Here is a 19,863-nt window from a genome sequence, read left to right as displayed (position 1 = left end):
GCGATCAGTGGCAATTTGTTTATCAGAGCAGCGACCACCACTTCACCCCAGGCTCCTGACAGATCCTTATTAGGACTTTTATACAGGTCACGTCGCCCTGACATGACGAGTGATCAGACATCCAGTATGCCACATTTGAGTCCAAACAACACACCAAATACTCTTTGACCTCCAAATTTATGATACCTCTAAAAAGTGCTGCATACAGAATGGGGTGTCTTAAAGTGAGCACTGGATTTGTCTCCATTTGTTGCTGCAGGGCCAGGATCCCTCAAAATGGCATGACTAAAGAAGAACAACCAAAGGTGAATTATCTCTTTACCTTCTGTGTATTAAAAGTTGAGCTTCCTTTAAAGACATTCAGTTTATTCTTCCAGGGAAAAAAGCCAGTCTGGGAATCAAAAAGGTGATAAAAAACTGAAAGATTAATTCATTTTGTGAGATGAGATAACCTACGGTCTTGAAACAGATGGGAGCCTGCTAAATGACGAATGTAAGCGCCATGCTTTTGTTTGGACAAGGTTGCGACCTTCCTTTTAGGAAGTACATGCTAGTTCCTTCAAAACACATCACACAACAACAGCTGAAGTTTACCGTGGGGGCTCACAACATGGCTCTAAAGGAAATAAAGTGTGGTTACTGTGGTTGAACAAGGACTTTAAATACAAAACAGGAACAGGAAAACAGACCAGAATATTAGCCTGAATTAAAATGACCTCCTGTTTTGGGCTTGTGGAAAAATGAAAACCATTTTTCAGAGTAGAACAATAGTGGTGCATTTAGAATTTTAAACAAATAAATATATATTCTTACATTTTTTTTTCTTTACTATTGGCCTAGAAAGGAAATGCTTCATGCTTCGTTTGAGGAATTCATATGATAAATTTGCTCATTTGCTGTTTTTGCTGAAAGTAGATCAAACCCTTGTGTCAGTGCATAGAGTAGGCGACAGAGCTGGAGCTGAATGTTGGTTTTCAAATATTTGAACTGTCAGAAATTCATGCCAAAAGAGCTTACCTAAATTTAAAATTCTCTTTTTACATTAAGCTATTTTAAAAAGAGGTAACAGCAGACTGTAGATGTAGCTTATCTGAAGGCTGTTTCTTAATCGCTATCAAACTAAAGAAGTTTGGTGACCCAACAGTGTTATGTGGGGCTTTTCCATTACATTGATCAGCCTTACTCTACTTTTCCAACACAACTGAGCAACCCGTTTGAGGGCGCGCCTAGAGCTGATGATATGGCGTTTTGAGTCGATGACATGTGATAGCTGTAAGCACCGTATTGTTCCGCCAGAAGAAGAAGTACTTCAAAGTTTCTTCTTCTTCTGTTGGTAATCCGGCAGGTATTTCAAAGTTTGGTGCAGCGGTTGTTACTTACACATGTCTCTGATATGTCCCTGTATGATGGTGAACTGCTGTAATGTCACCGTGGCATGCTTGGGGCGTGGCTGCCGTGCTTGGGACCTGCTCAGAGCAGGACCATTCTGGATACGGTTCAGTGTAGCCCGGTGCGACCATCTTTGCTTCTCCGGACTTCAGAGACTGTTTAAATTAATATTTTCTATGTACAAAATCAACACACAAATGTATCGACCTTATTCCTGGGGGGTCTACTGTAGCTACAAATGTGAGTGGAACTTCTGGCACAGAAACGATAACAGCAAAAACACATATCAATGACTTACAAAACTGACTTAGTGCCAATGTGATTTTTTTAAAAGGAATAAATCTTCAGTTTAGTAACTACTGCTAACCTTGCAAAGCAGATGGATACGCCTGTTTCCTTGTTTTTCACTGGCGAATCCATCTTGTTAAGCTCCCATCTGAACCGTTTGGGCCCGGTTAGAAAGTGACAGGACCAATCAGCAACGACGGGCAGTACTTTTGGGCGCAGCAGAGTCGTGACGTAAACAAGCAGCGACAAGAGCTGGTGCAGTTATGGAGGAAGAGATTAGCGTGGATGCTGCTAAAGTGACAGTTTTATCAGAACTTGACAACATTTCTTCATTAAAAGAGGAACAAAGAACAGCAGTGAGTTGTTTTCTTTTCATAAACGACAGAAATCGAGTACTTACATGTCTATAGTTGCCATGGTTCGCGTTATTCTTCAGTAGTTACGCACGTGTTTTGTTGTTCTTATTGACCCGCAGAGATGTGACGGACAGAACGTTCACCCAATCCCACTCTGAGTTTTTTTCAAAGCCTCTGCCTTTTCTCAAACATTTCCTATTGAAACTTTCTAAGATGGATGTGTGAAACACATCCATCTGGCGTGTAAGGTTAAACTACTGCTACATTTAAAAAAACCAGGCATCAAGCATATTATTATTAGCTTAAATTTATATTTTCTGGAACTTGGCTCTACTGCCTGCTGCTCTGTTCATAGAACTAACAAAGATGAATATGAGTCTCTAGAAAATGGAGTTTTAAACATGCTGTTCACTGTCTGAATGCATCACGGATGGGATCCTTTTAATATTCATTTATTATTAATTCTTAATTCGGAACTTGAGATTTATCAATCTGAAGAGATGACCAAGTGAATCATGGATATTATAATTCACAAATTTAAAGAAGGACTAGTTAGTGAAATAAGAATTTCAAAAATAAAAAACTAAAGAGAGACATGCTCAGGCTCTGACTGGGCTCTACCTCTTATCTGAAGCATACTCCTTTTACAAAATGTGATTGTCTTTATTACCATGCAAATACTGATACAAGGCCAATCATTTTTGCTAAATATACTAGTGTGCCCTATCAAGGGCAAGTTCTTCATTTGTTCCTCTCCTGTAGGAGGTGGAGGAATAATAATATTGTCCTGTTTTAGGTCTAGGAGATGATATTAACATAGTTGAATCTCCAGAACAGTCTAATAATCAGGAAGCATCTTATTATGCAAAACCCTGGTCTGACAGAAGGGACAGGAAGTCGTGCCCACATTTCACACTAAGTTTCATGGAGGCAAGGAATAAAATGGATTGATATTATAAAATGAAAGCGATTTTCTCTATCAGTCAAAGTCCAAGGACTGAGTGTTGAACAATGACTAATCCACACCCTTGATGAAATTACAGATACTGTACTGTTAGCAAGCTAGTACACCACTGAATGTTAGCATCTGCAAGCTAGCTAATTTGTTATTAGCATTTGATGCACATTTCAATCAAGAAAAAGGCATTTAAGGCAGAATAAGTCAATTTTCTTCAGAGAAATAATGTTAGCATACCATAAAAGTTTAATGAATTTAACAGCAAGTGAAAATGGCAATTGAATTGCAATTTTAATCGCCTAACCTCAACTTAACTAACAAAAGAAAACAAGTTGAAGAAGACAGATAAAAGATGTTAATCTTCTTTATTGATAAATCCCAGATTGTCTTTATTTTAGCCCACTTAATCAAAGTGAGTCCATCCTGAGAAGTTTTCAAGTAGTCTAATCTTCAGGGTAAGGGTCAGGTTAGGTTTAGGGTGTGGGTACACCTAATTCCTGATAATTGCCACGATATTAAAAGGAATTGGCTGCTTGATAATCAATGACGTCACTTACTCTAAGTGTAAAACAACAGTGCGCAATGTGGGACAATATTAACCCACTTTGATCTGTTCTTCGTAGTGAATTCAAGTGTAGCATATACTAGCAGAAATATGCGATTTAATACACACTGAAAGTTAAAATTAGCATTCACCTTTTATCTTTTCCATTAAGTGATAGTATCAGGCTGATAGACTCCCAACCATTCATCTCCAGTTCATTCGCACATAGCAGGTGGAAATTTAGTAACTTAAGTCTGTCGTTCCCCCGCTTTAGCCTATAAACTTCCATCCGCGAGCTCATCATTACATTCAGTCGTCTTCAGGCTCGAGCTACCTGTTGTGTTGTGGGCCGGCTCAGCAAGGAGCAGAGGAAACTCTCTGTACCGCCCCCTCCGCCTCCCTGCCTGCCTGGTTCCAGCAGATCCTCGACAGTCAAAAAGTTTTCACCTACAGCGCTCAAAGGACCTGGAGCCGGCTGATCTCAGAGCCACAGTCTGCAAGGTAACGCGGCTTCACTTTATCGACACTGTTGCTGTGCAATCCACTGCTGTTGTGGTAAGAATTAAGTTATTCACAACTTTTTTCAAACTTACTCTGAGAGGAGAAAAACTTGTTTTGTAGTTTTGATGAACTGACTAACCAGGAAGGCAGAGGATGAGACCATAGCACCAATTTAAACAGGACTGGCTTTCGAAGTCTCTATTTAGCGTTACTTTTACCCTGTCTGATCTCAGATGTTGCAGCAAGACTTAGATTAATATTGCCATTCGCATTTAAGCTGTGAGCATTTTGCAGAAACAGCATGAAAACGTCACTAAATATTTGAGAATTTATATTTTGTCAGTGCAGTTTGTCGTTGATGCACAAAAAAAGTTTTTAAGTACTGATTAAACCATGATGTAAGCTATCTTTCCCTGTGTTAAAACGACATAAGACAAATGCCTTGATCTACAATACAGGGATTCATTTAAAAAGAAGTTATGTTACATTTTTCATCTAAAAATGTGAAGTTTAACAGAAACCTCTCTCCTTGTGGTTATGTTGGCAGAGCAGTATGACATCAGGGATTGTTCAGGGATCAGCTGAGTGTGTGTGTTTGTGTGTTTATGTGCAGGCAACACAGAGGAATTCCCCATCCCTTACTACTCTGGGAAACACCTTTGCATTCTTAGTTCATATTCTTGTGCATCCTTGCCTTGTCCACTTCCATTAAGTATGGTACATGAACACAACATGCCACCTCCACTGACAGCTTTGCATTGATCTTCTCTTCTTAGGCCAGAGTGAGCTCAGTCTAGTGACAGTGGGCCTTGAGGGTGGGCTGTGGCTGTTTATTCTCCCCAGGGAGGCTGTTGCAGGAGCTGTGACTCTAAAACAGATGAATTGTATTTTGTGGTTCAAACTGTTTGGTTTTGACTCACAAAATATCAAAAGCAGACTTATGTTTAACTGGTCTGGGAAGCCCGAGAAGAGAAGAAAACAAAACAAAGCACATCATGACAGAGGTGGTTGAGTTTTTTAGTACATGGCACAAATAATCTGCTTTTACTTGTTTTTCCCAGATATGGTTAACCATTTCCAACATGTTAAAGTCATTCTCTGCAAAGGTACCCGGTAACTCAAATCAAAGATGACAAAGTGATGATGAGGCTCGTTATTTAGAGCAGTCCTCTCACAGCGTCATTTATGACAAATCAGTGTTGAATTCAGCACTTCAAAGACATTTCATGAAAATCAGCCAGGGAACAGAACAGTTTGCACTTGATGTTAGTGGGTTATTTACTTTTGAAGATGGTTGAGAAAATCCACTTGATGGGAAAATATCATTGAAGCCAGGTGAACACTGTGCAATTTGAAACCAAATCTGTTACCAATTTTGAGTTGTATGACTGTTTTGAAGTTGAAAAATTTTAAGTCTGCTTCATTTGTGTAACGGTGGACACGACAGCCCACCAGGGCCTGGTCAGCTGCTCCTGACTGGTCAGATGGATTTATGACATGTTTGTTATTTTGGTTGTATATCTGCACTAATTCGCACAGTGAGAACAGCGAACAGCCATGGGCAGATATCCCAAATCCAGGGTATTTTACTTGCCTAAACTGCCAGACAGTTCATGGCAGGCATGCCTGTTTAATGTACCTTCCCTTTTATTATAGAAGAGATAAACATGCAGGAAATATCTGCTGACTTTTAGCTGGCACTTGTCATGTGTTGTTGGCAAACAAGTCACTTCTAAGAGCCAGATCTTAATGTAAATGATCGGAGCATTTCCCCTTTTCCCTGTCCATTGTTATGAAATACACCTAAGAATTAATGTCAGTAAAACACCAATGTTTTATGCCACACATGATGAAAAAAAAAAAAAACACAACATAAAATGCAAATTAAAGTGTGTGCTTTTTAGAGCAGTTTATCATATTTATGGTTTATGAAGTGCACTGTAACTTCGTTTTTAATGAAACGACGGTGCAGTAGTTACCCGTGCTAAATCCTGACTCATGTATGTCAGTGAAGGATCACAGACTAGCTAATGCAAACACAGGATGGGACGTTGTTGTCTGTGTTTTATGCTAGTACAGGTCTGTGAATAGTCTTTAAAATGTATTAGCAGCGGTAATGTGTTCGAGCCTTTCTGCTTTCACACATGAGGCTCCAAGGGCTCTAAAGGGTGGGGCAGCCAGAGTCAAGCTTGACCAAGCAGCAACCTCTGGTCCTGAAAAATGAAACCAATGAGGAAGTGCAAAAAACTGCAATACCACGAGTGTCCACTTGAGGCTGGCTGCAGGAACACCAGTTGGAAAGCCGGTTCTTACACTAGGAATAAACTGGTTTACAGCCTGGTTCAAAAAACCAAATGTGTCTCATTAGCTAATGTCTTCATGTCCTCACACTAAACAGGGGGTGAAGTTTTTTGTACCACAATGGTTTTGATTAGGAGAAACTAACCTGACACGTCAGATGGATGTGTTTCACACATCCATCTGGAAAACCTTCGATATACAGTGTTTGGAAAAGGGCATAGGCTTTGAAAAATAAGTCAGAGGGTGATTAGATGAATGTTCTGTCTGTCACATCTTTACCGGCCAATCAGAGCGACAAAACATGTGACGTCCTCACCGCTATCAAGGTGTGCATGCGCAGCTACCGAGGAATAAACTCCATATAGAACTGCACAACGTGAACCATGGCAACTCTAGACATGTCAGTACATGATTTTTGTCGTTTCTGAAAAGAAAACAAGTCACTGCTGTTCTTTGTTCTTCTTTAACGAAGAAATGTCGTCAAGTTCTGATAAAACTGGCGCTTTAGCAGCATCCACGTCTTCCGCCATAACTGCACCGGGCCCAAATGGTTAAGATGGGAGCTTTGCAAGATGGATTCGCCAGTGAGAAACATGGAAACGGGCGTATCCATCTGCTTTACGAGGTTAGGAAAAAGCTCACTGCGCATATGAAAGATAGCTCAACAGGCAGAAGCTAAGTTTCTGTCAACCAGAATGCTAGCTAGCTGGCTGACAAGTCCAGCTTAGTGGGTAGACCCTTAGGTTGATCCAAAGTTTGGTTTAGATCCCGATTTCAATATGGAAGCCTCCACGGATTGGCTTCAAGAGCTGTTTGAGTCTGCCTATTTTAAGCAGATGGCTGATGTCACACAGGCTTTGTCCAATTCTTTCTACAGTCTATGAGCTTGACACATGTTGACACAAGTGTCTTGCTTAGCAGCCAGGCTCAAGCTTGTCTGCATATCTTTTGTTTGGGCCTTTTCACACTTGGTAATACAACCAGAGACTGCTGGCAGTTTTCAGGCCTTTGGAACATCCACAGCATAACCAAGGGCACGTGGCAACCTTACTACCTGCCCCTACAGTACCCCCAGGCCATGCTTACTCGCCACATCCACCCCTCACTTCATCCTTAAGGTTTAGACTTTGTTTTTTTTTTCAGTAGGTTATTTCCCATACCCTTGGTAATATGCAAGGACATCCTGAGCATGACCGGGGTTGTGTCGTTCCTCCTTCATGCCCCATGGTACCGTCAGGCCAGCTTACTCGAAATGCCAATGCCTTACATCAGCCTCAATTTTAGGCCCAAACATGACTTAATATTCTGCATAGTACTGTATATCTGTTACCATTCACAGGTCAAAAATGGCTAAATTTGGCTTATTTTAGAAAAGCCAAACTAGTACTAGACGAAGAGCTGTTTTGTAGCATAAAGGGGCTCTTACTGAGCTAAGCCAAATGATCTGGATCACTTAAAAGAGGTGGAATTCCCATCACTATCTGATAGAGTATTTTAAAGATGCTCATTGTGTATGCTGGCGATGCTGTGTTAGTGTGTGCATGATATGACAAGAGCATTTTTGCTGCTCTTTTTAGTTATATGACCCATACAAACAAGATACTAGACCTGACTTCAACCTGTCTGTTAGGCTCCTCAAAGGAAACTTCACCGGCATCTGCACGGTCCGTCCTGTCTTCAGTTGTGCATTGTGAGTCCTCAGGTTATGCCTGACCATCATGTCAAACAGTGTGAGCACAAACCATTCTTACAAATGATTCAGTCCCACAGCATGTGCTGACACTCCTTCACAATTGTAATAGGGTCAGCTTGATATTGCACACTGTATGCCTGGCTTCACAGTTAAAAAAAATAACGTGTCAAGAAACAGTTGTAAAGAGTATTGTGTGCAAAAAGCTGCATGTGATTCTGTTTTGCAAACTTAAAGAAGGGGATTTAATTTACTCATGAAAGTCTTTAGATTATGTGCTACGCTTAAAATAAGTAATTCTCAAACTGCAGCTCTTCTATAATGAATTTTTTAAAAGTGATATGTTCAGCAGCTTTAAGTTTGGGATGATTCCAGATTGTTGTTTTTCCATGTAGACAATAAGGGACGTTGGGCAAATGTCTTGTCTAGATTTAAAATTTCACCATTACAGCCTTTATAATGATAATAAAAAAACGCTGTACTGCAGCTGGTGTTAATGAGGTGTGTGTCGTCCTTATGTAAGGACAACTATGAGGCAGTAAAAATTGGACTTGTGAGCTCAACTATAAAGCCAGATGTCGGTCTGCTTTCATTTTGAGAAATAAGCCTCCATATGCCCGTCAGTCTCTCTTTCTCCTATTTCTTGCAGAATAATGGTCTTTCACGAGAGCAAAATGTGCCAGATTCCTTGAAGACGAACTGAAGGCCTTGGATGATACCTGATCTTCATTGATTTCAGACGCACACCTGGGGCCATGGCTGATGTTGTAAGGGCAGAAGTAACACTAGTAAGGATTACACTTCTCTTTATCTGCCTGAGTGTGTGCTTGTGCCAGCGTGACTGCACAGGTGTGGACTGTCCCCAGCTGGAAAATTGCATCGAGGAAGTGCTGGAGAGCGGTGCTTGTTGTGCTTCATGCCTGCAAAAAGGATGCACGTGTGAAGGGTATCAGTATTATGATTGCCTCAATGCTGGATTCAAAAATGGTAAGGTCCCAGAGAGTGACTCTTACTTTGTTGACTACGGCAGCACAGAGTGTTCCTGTCCTGCAGGAGGGGGACGGATCAGCTGCCACTTCATCAGCTGTCCTGATCTTCCACCAAACTGCATCGAGGTTTCAGAGCCTGCAGATGGCTGCATGCAGTGTGAACGTGTTGGATGCATCCACGATGGCCAGAAGTATGAAGCTGGTCACTCCTTTCACATTGATTCCTGTCAGGTCTGCCACTGTCCAACTGAAGGGGGGAAACTAATGTGTTACCCAGTGCCAGACTGTGACCCACAACAGGTCAAAAAACCAGTGCTGGCTGCACCCAGAGAGGGGGAGAATATTAACAGGCACAATGGTTACCCCTACAGTTTGGACCAACAAGGGAGCGTGGATCAAATCTCCACTCCCCTTCAACTCCCTATGAATGGGACTCTACCTCTCTTTAAAGAGATACCATTGTATAAAGAGGAGCCAGAGGATTATGATTACGGTCCTATTGACACTCCAGAGAATTACCTAAAATCTCTGGTCTTCTCAACCCAGCCCCCCTCCTCCAACAAGGTCTTCTCTGTGTCCCGAGGCTCTGACAGACCTGACAGAACGGCGGCCCTGCAGGGCTTTGACAGACAAAACAAGCTGGCGCTGAGAGGGAGATTAGGAGTTCATGACCATCTTGAGGACAGAGAACTAGTGACAGAAAGTCCTCTGGGAGAAGAGCAGAGTACTGTCAGACCTCATATTCACATGGGCGCAACAACCTCTTGGCAGCCAGCACAGGGTGTAGAGAGTGTGCAAAGTAAAACATTCAGTGATCTAACTGCTCAGACTGATAAGGGTAATCCATTGCATGGACTACAAAGTTCAGACAGTATCATATTTCGACTAAACCAAGGATTAGGAAGTGAAAAACACCCAGATTATCTACATATGAATCCAGAGAGAACAGTGCATCATCACCGAAACACTGACACAAAGACACATCACAGTAAAGTATCAGATGGGGTGACAGCCAGTGGTTCAAAGAACCAGATCAATGTTGGTCCTCTTGTGAGAGGAACACCAAGTCAAACCAATCGGCAGAGACAGTCAGATAGAGACAATTTTCCACTTTACATGCTAAAACACCCAGACAGCTCAATCCATCCTCAAGCAGGTTCAAACAGTCAAAAAGATTCACAGAAGACAGTCACACTGGGCAGTGAGGAAGGGGCACATGAAAAACATTTTGAAGAGGAGGAAGAAGAAGTAACATTTCATAGTGTCACTGGGCCTGGAGGAAAAGATTTGCTGTACAGTTTAAAGCCAACACAACAGGAAAGACCCAACGAGGAGCCAGAGAGCAACAACCCAACCAGCAGCTATGAAAAGACAACACCTGAGCTCAGCACCAGCTCTCCCGGGAGGACTGAGTACTTGACAACTCCCATGGTCCAATTCATTACCACCACAACCCAGAGACCACAAAGGTTCACCCTGGATGAGCATGAGCCCAGCAGAAAGCCAGGCCAGAGGATGTTTAACCTTCACAGTGTGGATCAGGGAAAGGTGACAGAGAACGATGAAGAGAGGAAAGATCGGCCATCTGTGCTCATCAAACCTGATCGAGGTGAGTCAAAAACAACAACACAGCACAGAGTATCACATTCAGACATGCTGTCTGTGTCACAGGAAGATAGTGATTTCTATTTTAGAATGTAAGACTTGACAATATGAGATACCAGTATGGACTGAACATGGATTTGATTGCTCATGTTCAAGTTGTGTGTAAAATATAATAAAACACAATGCATAACATTATTAGGCTGAGTTGGAAAAGACTGAATGAAGAAAAAATTGAAATGACTGGAAACAGATGGCAGATTGAAAGGAATTATTAAATTCGATGATTTGACTCAGCAAGACATAACCTTTCAAAAGACCAAAGTTCATAGTTAATATACAGCGTAGATCTGTAGCTGCACTAGGGCAGTCCTTTAATTAACTAAAACCAAGGCAATGAAAAGAGTCTTGATCAAACAAGATACTACTGGCCATTAAATTGTTGAAAGGACTGCATAAAACTCCATCTGAGAGCTACACACGCATTACAAGGTGGGTTGGTTAGTTTCAAATAGTATGAGAAAATTTGCAAAAGCTCAGATTCAATAACAGTCAGAAAAGGTGCATGTATTTTGTTTGCTGAACATAGTGACTGAAACACCTGTTTTATGCAGCAAAACAACAGCATCACTCCTCAGCTGGTTAGCTTTAATGAGCATGGCTTAAACTGAGCTGAAGTCAACAGAAACATGAGGTCTAACTATGCATCACATGTATGTAGATTAATGGTAGGGAGTGATGACGAGTTACTCTGTTGAAATAAAATGTGTAGTTTCATTGATAATTGTTTTCACAGTTTCAGAATCATCGTTGCGTTAGCTGTTTGCATTTTTACAAATAGACAGCTTATGTTGGGAAATGGCTTATTATATTTCTATGTTTCTCTCGAACAGTTTTGACAGTGTCATCTGTGGAACAGTGCTTAACCTGTTGAATGTTCATCTATGGGTAGAAAATATAATTCTGTAATTTCGCAGGTAGAGGCACAGGTAAAAATGAATAAAGTGTAGGCAGGAGCAGGTGAGGTAGCAGTTATTGATGACAGTAACTACCTTTTATTTTACACCTAATTAAGCAAATACTGTCAAGAAGGAGTACCCCATAATTTTGGGCACATTTTTCCTCTGTGTAACCTCTTTATTATCTCATGTGTGGACTTGTTCTTTGGAAAATGTGCTGTTGGAGCCCAAGGGAATTGGGCTACTTTCAAGGTGCCTCATGCACTGTTGAAAGTTTTGAGCTTTATTTGTTTCAGTCAGGAACACTTGTCATACATTTATTTAACCGTTTATTCCAAAATGGTTATACAGTTTTATTTGGCTAGGTTAGTCAAGCAGCATACTTTGACTTTCCAGGGAGTGCATGGCGAGAAACCCCCGTATGGATAGATACATTTATGACAATACATGGTGAATGCAGTGAAATTAGTTCAGAAGTAATTAATTCATAGTAGCATGAATCTGAATATGAGGGTGCATCAAGCTATATGCTATAACGGAGGAGGCTGGAATGGAAGAGGTGAAGCTTTGCCAGCAGCAGTGTGGCGTTTCAGCATTGATGCATCAAGGGGTTAGTGAGAAGTACGTCATTTCAATAGACTACTTTATTGAGAGAAAGAGCTGTGATTGGCTGGGGAAGCTAGGAGATGTTACTGGGATCAACTAGCCATCATCTGATCATGGCTGGGCATAAGACTTCCGTGTCTTGCATGAACTAATGCCGAGCTCCATCTCTTTTACAGTCTTTGGTTATGATATCTACAAGTAGGCAGTCGTTTTAACAGAAGCATGTATTCAGTGATAATTCATGCATTTGTGAGTGTGTGTTCACAGGTGTGAGAGAAAGGGAGAAAAGGCGCTGTGGTAGGCTTCTTCACCACTACTTATCTCTGTGCATAATGTGAGTATTAGAGAATATGCAGAAGCCTACCGTTCTTATTGGTTAGACATTGATTGCATTGCAGCTAAAAAGATAAAGCAGTTTAGATGAAAGTGAGTGGCTGCATGTTTACATTAGAGCCCAACCGATATGGGATTTTTGGGGCTGATGCTGATACTGATATTGGTGGCTAAAAAACGCCGATATCCTATATATCGGCTGATATCCGATATATTGGCCAATAACCGATGTTTTGGCCTATATATGAAATAAGAACATTGATGTACACAGGATATATACAGTGCATGAACACAAATGTGGACATATGAAAAACCAGTTGCATTTATCTTTGTTTATTTCACAAAGATGCAACTTAGACAATGTTAAAACGCTGTGCAATAGTCTTATATTGTGACTGTAGACCATATTAGACAGGAAAATGATAAATGGAGAGCCATATTTACATTGCTGTGGCAAATATGCACATAGAATATGTTTACAATGTGTTTCTTGATAATCCTGAGGAAGGCCACAAGCTTAAATGTGCCTGTTTTATAAAGTTGTTCTCTAAAGATCTACTATTAGTGAAACTTTCCGTCTCCACACTGGTAGAATGTCACAGGAAAGATAAACACCATATGAATGCTTTTCTGGTTTGTGCTTTTCAAAGTAAAAGCCCAGTTTAGCTTTTCTGAAGAGAAACTCCGTTCACTTGTACAGAATGCATTTATTTTGAATAGTTCCCGACACAGTTCCTCTATACACTGAATGAAGTCGCTTTGAGAGCAGGGAGGTGCGGCTGATGGGCAGAAAACTAGCGCTCTGTGTGAAAGCCGCACCGGCAGGAACCGGAGCTGACACGCGCGACACACGCAAATCAGTTTGTCTTCTGTAGCCATGGCAATCAGTCCAACACTAGAGTACACAAAATATGCCTATAGACTGGCAGTCACCTGTGCTGCCCAGCGGGCCTACCACAGAGCTTGTGGTCTGTCTTTCAACATGACAGTACATTTTTAAATAGGTGTCAGGCTAAGCACATAGAATTCAGCAGAGGTTCAGGGCTGCACAAACCTATGGTTCAGGCTGCAGCGTAGATTTTTCACAGAAATATAATAAGGCCAAACCGAGAAAAACACAGAATGACTTGTAGATTCTTCATCAGGAGCAGCTCTAAACTAGACTATTTTCACCAGCTAGCACAGCTCGGGCATGACTGCCATAGCTGGCATTTTGTATTATTTTAGACAGTACCAGTCCAAATACATGTCCTCTTATTTAACCCTTAATATCTGAAAATGACAGAAAGATGTAATTTTTTTACCCTCACATAAACTGTAATGGTTAAACTTTGTATATTGTACAGCATTTACTATCCATTTTGTATCCAGCATTCTTTATATTTTTGGCTCTACTAAATTGTCCTCTTGGAACAATGCTCCCTTTCTCCACTGCGTTCAGTGTAACAAGCCAAGCCATATGTCATGAGCGTGTCGAGACACTTGCTGGTCCCCAGGTAACGGAACAAGAATATAAATAGTGAGCAGAAGGTCTGTCTGGAGCAGGGAGTCAAACACTCCTCCCATGGTGAACATCTTCTCACAGCAGTCTCATACCAGTCAGCCCCATCGCTCACCCAGTGCACCGGGCCTCACTGCTGTTTTACTGCAAGTCGCTTCAGCTCTCCCACAGGAGATGAGTATAGCTTTAGAATCTGCTCTGGTTATATATTCTCTCTGGCCTCCAACCTTTAAAAGTCTGTATTTCAGGATTTTGTCTCACATTTAAAGTTTTCCCCTGAAATACAAGGAAACTGTTTACTCATCTAAAATGATACCATAATGTCTGAAGTGTTGGTGGTGTTTATGCTTTGTTCAGGTATTACTGTGATTGCTTTTGGGACTTTCTGCTGGGGAAAAAAGATTTTGCAGTCAAGCAACGTAGCATACACTGTTGATGCAGAATATACAGTTTTTCTATTTCAGAAACATAAAAGTGAAACACATCTGTTCCTGTACTTAGGTAGCTTACAGATCATTTATTTTGTTGTGAACTTCATTGACAACTTTTTGAACATTTTGTCATGTAACTGTGGCAGCTCAGTGCACTTTATGTGGGTTAGCTGAGTTATTTGATCTGCTCCCGATGCATATGAGATTGGTTTAAAAGTCGTGTGCAGCACAGGGTACTACCAGATCCAGATGTTGGTGCCCTGGAGGAATTAAGCAGAGCAAGACTTTACATTGCAGCTACACTGTAGACTCATACAGGGATTGATCTTGGCTACAGGAATACCCGTACAGTACTCTAGTAGTACTAAAAGTATAATATGATGCAAGTATTCTTTATATGTTGTATTAATTGATTTGGCAATCTAAGATTTTAGTTTTGTTTTCTTTGGCAGTACATAGGATAATAGAAAATCTTCTTATGAGGCCTTAGTAGAGACTAAGCTGGTTAACAGTACTTCACACTGGACACTGTGCTGCTTCAAAAAAACAAAAAAAAGTGGCAGTAAAGTAATCTCTAACACAATTCCAGCTAAGGAAGGGGAAAAATATTTACACAACCAAGAATGTTATTAACCCAGACTTTTTGTTCAAAAGTGATATTAAAATCAAATATGAAAATCAGTACAGTAGTAAAAAAGCTGCTAGGCCACAGCACAGAGTATCAGTGGTCAAACTCACTCATATCAAGAGAGGCAACTGTGGATCAGGTCATAGAGATAGTTGTCTCTTAATCAGAAGCTACTTTCACACTGCCTCTCTTTTCCGTGTCTGATACGCCTTTGTTCCACAATGCTGTTCTGTATGAAAGCGACCGTTCTGCAATGGGGGGTCAATCTCGCCCCACCTCTGATCCGGATCGAGAGGTAGTATCAGAGCCGTAACAGACTCTTCCGCAACAAGTGTAAAAGGACGTCACGGTATTTCGCAACTGCAAGTGTGCGCTGCTGTCTCCATAAACGGGAGATTTAAAAACCAGTGCAGTTTAATCGAGCGGCATTTAATTGGAGAAAACAACAGGGGGATAAAACAAAGAATAATGTGGATTAACTGGAGAGACTGTGAGGTTAGAGGGCTGATCACACTCTGTACAGGAGGAGAGAGCAGACACATCTCTGCTTACAGCAGCGTCTGAAAAGTTCCATGATGTGTTTAAGTGAGCTCGGCAATCTTAAGTTTCGGATCTCCGATGTAAATACGTGCACTGTGATACTGCTTAAAGTCGGACCTCCAACTCAGAAACATGGAGGAAAAAGGTCTATTGGATCTAATCGATCAAAATGAATGTTCATGTTATTTTCCCTGTATTTCATTTAGAAAATACAAAATTTTGAACCGAGAAATCCAGAGTTTCGAGTTTCATTGAACGCAGCAGCTTGGGCAGCGGCTGCCATCTGATTACAGGACGCTGGTGTGTGTGTGTAAGTGTGCACGGCTCTGTTACACCTTTGTGTGAGTTGCTGGAACAGAGATGGACATTCCTTTTTGCCTTTATTGCGGAATCTCTGTGTAAAAATGGCTAGAGAGTTCGGTGCAGCTCCTGCAGTCACATGTTGATGTGTCCTTGGCCAGGACACTTGACCCCAAATTTCTCCCACTGCTGTGAATGTACATGTGTATGAATTTGTATGAATGGGAATGATTAATGCTAATGGTCCCTCTTCATAGTCTTTACCATCTGTGTGTGAATGTGGAGTGAAAGGGTGTGAATTTTGTGTAGTCAGACTACTAGAAAAGCGCTTTACAAGCTCAATTTCCTTTACCTTTTAAAGAAACTTGACCCGTATGTATGAAGAGAGGTGGTTTATTAGGAAAATGATGGCAAGATAGTAGGGGTGTGACGACACACTTGGCTCACCAGAACGAGACTTGATTTTTAAGCTTTAATAACACAATAAATGACTGTAAAACTTTTCTTTAATTCAGGTAAAGACATGAAATGCAGTGACTGCAAGTCCATTTTGAAAATTGAACTAGTAATTCTCATATCCATGCTTACATATGACTTGTCAAGCCATGACTCAAACATGCATTAAACAGCATTTCATATCAAATATCCATGCATGTTTATAGTGTGTCACATCCCCATTACTTTACTTTCTATTGCTTCCGTTCCAATGAAAATAAAGATAATTGGAGCAGTTTGATAGCTCCGATTTTCAGAGTGAACAAAGCACATTTTGGTGGAGTTTGTTCTTTTAGTTGGTTATTATAAACTGTTACCTTACTTGGGATAAGAGTCTGATTGATGGGCAATGCAGCCATCAGCTGATAAATGCTACAGTTGTGGTGAGATAAACAGGGAATTAATGCACATTATCGCTTTGCAAACCATCTCTTCGTGCATATATGCACTAATTAAACACAACATTCTTCTCACTGATACTACACACAGGTATTTTGCAGCAGCAGATATGATTCATTTTCCTTAGTTTGTCGGTAACAAGTGTTTTGAACTAGGGTAACGTCAGTGGCCATTCAGACAGGTAAGGGAACTGCCTTAGAAACTATTTCAAAGTTTCAGAAGCAAAAACAAAGTGCGTTTTTCTTCAGCTGGGCTACTTCATAGACCAGCTGGGAACAAAGTAGTCCAGCCTGTCAGTCTCACGAGACATTTTTCACTGGGACAAGAAATCTTGTGATGTTTTAGTCTTGAAAAAGCTCGTACCATGAGACCTCATCACATCCCTACAAGGTACCAAGACTTTAATGAGCTCTAAAAATGTAGTAGAGTAATATTGACTTATTCATGAGATCTCAGAAAAAGCACTAAACATTTAAAAATTATCAATGAAGGATGCACTGCAAGACTGATCCACTGGACTATCAAAATATTTCAGCTTTTGTTGAAGCCTTCACTTGCTTATTCTCATGTGAGAAACAAATACCTACCTTCCATAGATGGATCACAAATCTCATGGTTTGGATTAGATTAGGTTTTTTGTCATGAATCAGATTGTTTTTCAGATGGGAGAAAAAGTAAGAATGAAAGAAATTTCCAGAATGTTTCTACTCCTCAGCCAGCCATGAGTCACACTGTGCGTTTTAAATGCCCTACAAAAATCCATGAGTTTTAAAAATGTGTCTTATCTTCAGTATTCTGAAGGCTATACACATTGGTATAGTTCTAAAATTCAAGTAATATTAGTACAAACAGTAAACAGTATTTTCTTTTATGAAAATGCTCTGAAAAATCTGGAAAAAATTGAAATCTAAAGTCTGTAAAGCTTCACCATTTTATCACAGGATTTTTTACACTCAATTATGTACATATCTTAAGAATGTAAAATAGAAAACTTTCTGTGACCAAGAAGTATTCTGTAAAAAAACATTCTTTCTTCTTATTTGGGCTTTGGCGATGTGGAGGTTTGGAAATTCACTGACTGAGCAGATGTGTGTGTGTGCACTGGCTGCTCCTGCTGCACATGGCGTGTGAGTCAGACAAAATAAATGGGGCGCAAGATTAAGGGACTAAATCTTAAGGATTTGGCCTGATCACAGCACTGTGTCATGAAGTTATTGCCTATTTTACTAACTAGAGGTGCATGGATTGTATTAAAAACATCAGTGCCAATGCCATTACCCATGTTTAAAATTACAAATTAGATACTTGTTATGGTGCAACGCTCCTTGTATGGCATCATTGTGTCTTACAATTGACCATGAAAAAGGATCAGAGTTTGTCCAAAAGGTTTGCCCTAATTTAATTTAGCAGGTACATACAGTACTAGATGCCCGCATAAAGTTGATTGGACAACACAGATAAACATTGAAAACTGATGTCTGTTCATGCCATGTAATTTTTCCAGTGTTTGTAAACAGGGCCACAGCTGGCCAATACCAGTGTTGATTTGATGCACCTGTGCATCCCTTTTTCTAACATTAATTGATTGATGTATTCTGTAACCAGGTGACACCTGCATGAGGGATAAACACAGAGCGATAAACTAAAATAGAGAAGTCAAAACAGTGTTTGATACCAAGTAGGCATTTACAATGAAAAAACAGGAATCTACAGCAGATTTCTGTGGGCAAATATACAAAAATCTGAAGTAAAAATACACTGTAAAAGATTACACTTCATATTTGTACAGTTGATCTGTCTGAGGAGCACGTACAGCCAAACGATTGGGTGATTTGGTTAACAGGTCATCTGTGATCCTTTTAACCACAACACACTTCTCAAAACATGCTTAAAATACAGCATGGAGATGATGATTCTTCTTCTTCTTGTAGAAGCAGGTCTCACCTAATTAATGTTTGATGAGACATTCTAATCATCCAGTCACCCTGTGCCACTTATGATCTATTCTCACATTGATTTGTAGTAAAAATGAGGGGCTTGAGGGCAGCAGATAGGTTGCATGACCACAACTGGGTCCAAGCTTCCTCCTAAAAATGAAACAGCACTGTTTCCTCTGAAGCATATGCAGGAGGATAAGCAGAGTAGGAGTTATCTGTCTGGCTAACAGGGTGCTCTAATTCAAGATAAAGTGCTTCCTCCAGATAAAAAGGCCCTGGACTACAGACAGGTGGCTGCTCACAATCTTTTAGTGGAGATAGAGGGAAAGCCATGCGAGCCTCGCTACAGACTGCTGATAACACATTTTATCAGCTCTGATGGCACATCTTCTCAGGATAGCTCCAACGAAGCACACAGGATTTGGCAGCTTTTTTAATGTCTGACAAAGCTCAATTTTTGCTAAGAAATCTTGTCTTTTTGGGGAATCTTTCGGAGTCTAAAGGCAGAGTTTATCCCAAAAGTGATCAGCTGGATGAAAAAAGGAAGTAAATAATAATTGAGTACGCTGAAGAATAAAACACTTGTGTTGCAGAGGCCTCTGCTGACAGAGGCAGAAGAGCTCTGCAAGACACAGTTAATACTGTGCAACTGCAGAAATCCAGTCCACTGGTAGGCTTGGACTGGCAATGTGGTGTGTCTGAGAGGAGCATATGTCCTGGTCCATCTGTGGGCAGCAAGGCCACAAACAGAAACGTGGGAAAATTATGTGAGAGCAGTTAGCAGGGATGGACTCTGAATTTCTTTGCCACTACGACCCTGTGCACCAGTAGACATTTGGTAAATCTATCTTGGTGGAAAATTTTGGTGATATCCAGCTGCAATGCAGGATAATCTAGGAAAGAGGGGTAGGAATAAAGCAGTAATTCAAAACTAAGGAGGATGCACCTTCTGTTAACTGAAAAACATGTGCTTGAGATTGTTGTCAGGACCTGGAAGTTTCTTTCTGAAACATTTTTGGTTTAAAATATTGAGTCAAGTTTTTTTTTTTTTTTTTTTTTTTTTTTTACATAATTAGAAAAAAGTGCTTGAGGGCAACATCATCCACCTAGACCTTG

General features: G+C 40.6%; 1 protein-coding gene across 4 annotated transcripts in view; it reads left to right on the top strand.

Annotated features, from left to right (window-relative positions):
• Window positions 1-3,928: 3,928 nt before the first annotated feature.
• fbln2 (fibulin 2) overlaps window positions 3,929-19,863 on the top strand; it is a 122,892-nt gene continuing 106,957 nt past the window's right edge. For 3 of the 4 annotated variants that reach the window (XM_041782836.1, XM_041782835.1, XM_041782833.1), the window contains exons 1-2: window positions 3,943-4,090; window positions 8,677-10,625. In XM_041782836.1, coding sequence (XP_041638770.1) covers window positions 8,783-10,625 — 1,843 coding nt within the window. In that variant the 5' untranslated portion in view covers window positions 3,943-4,090; window positions 8,677-8,782. Of the gene's footprint in view, window positions 4,091-8,676; window positions 10,626-19,863 lie in introns of all 4 variants that reach the window. The other variant, XM_041782834.1, reaches the window with a different exon arrangement.

Source organism: Cheilinus undulatus, linkage group 3 (genome assembly GCF_018320785.1).
Source record: "Cheilinus undulatus linkage group 3, ASM1832078v1, whole genome shotgun sequence".
Classification (NCBI taxonomy): domain Eukaryota; kingdom Metazoa; phylum Chordata; class Actinopteri; order Labriformes; family Labridae; genus Cheilinus; species Cheilinus undulatus.
Note: the sequence above shows the minus strand (reverse complement) of the source record. Positions and strands in the feature narration are given on the sequence as shown.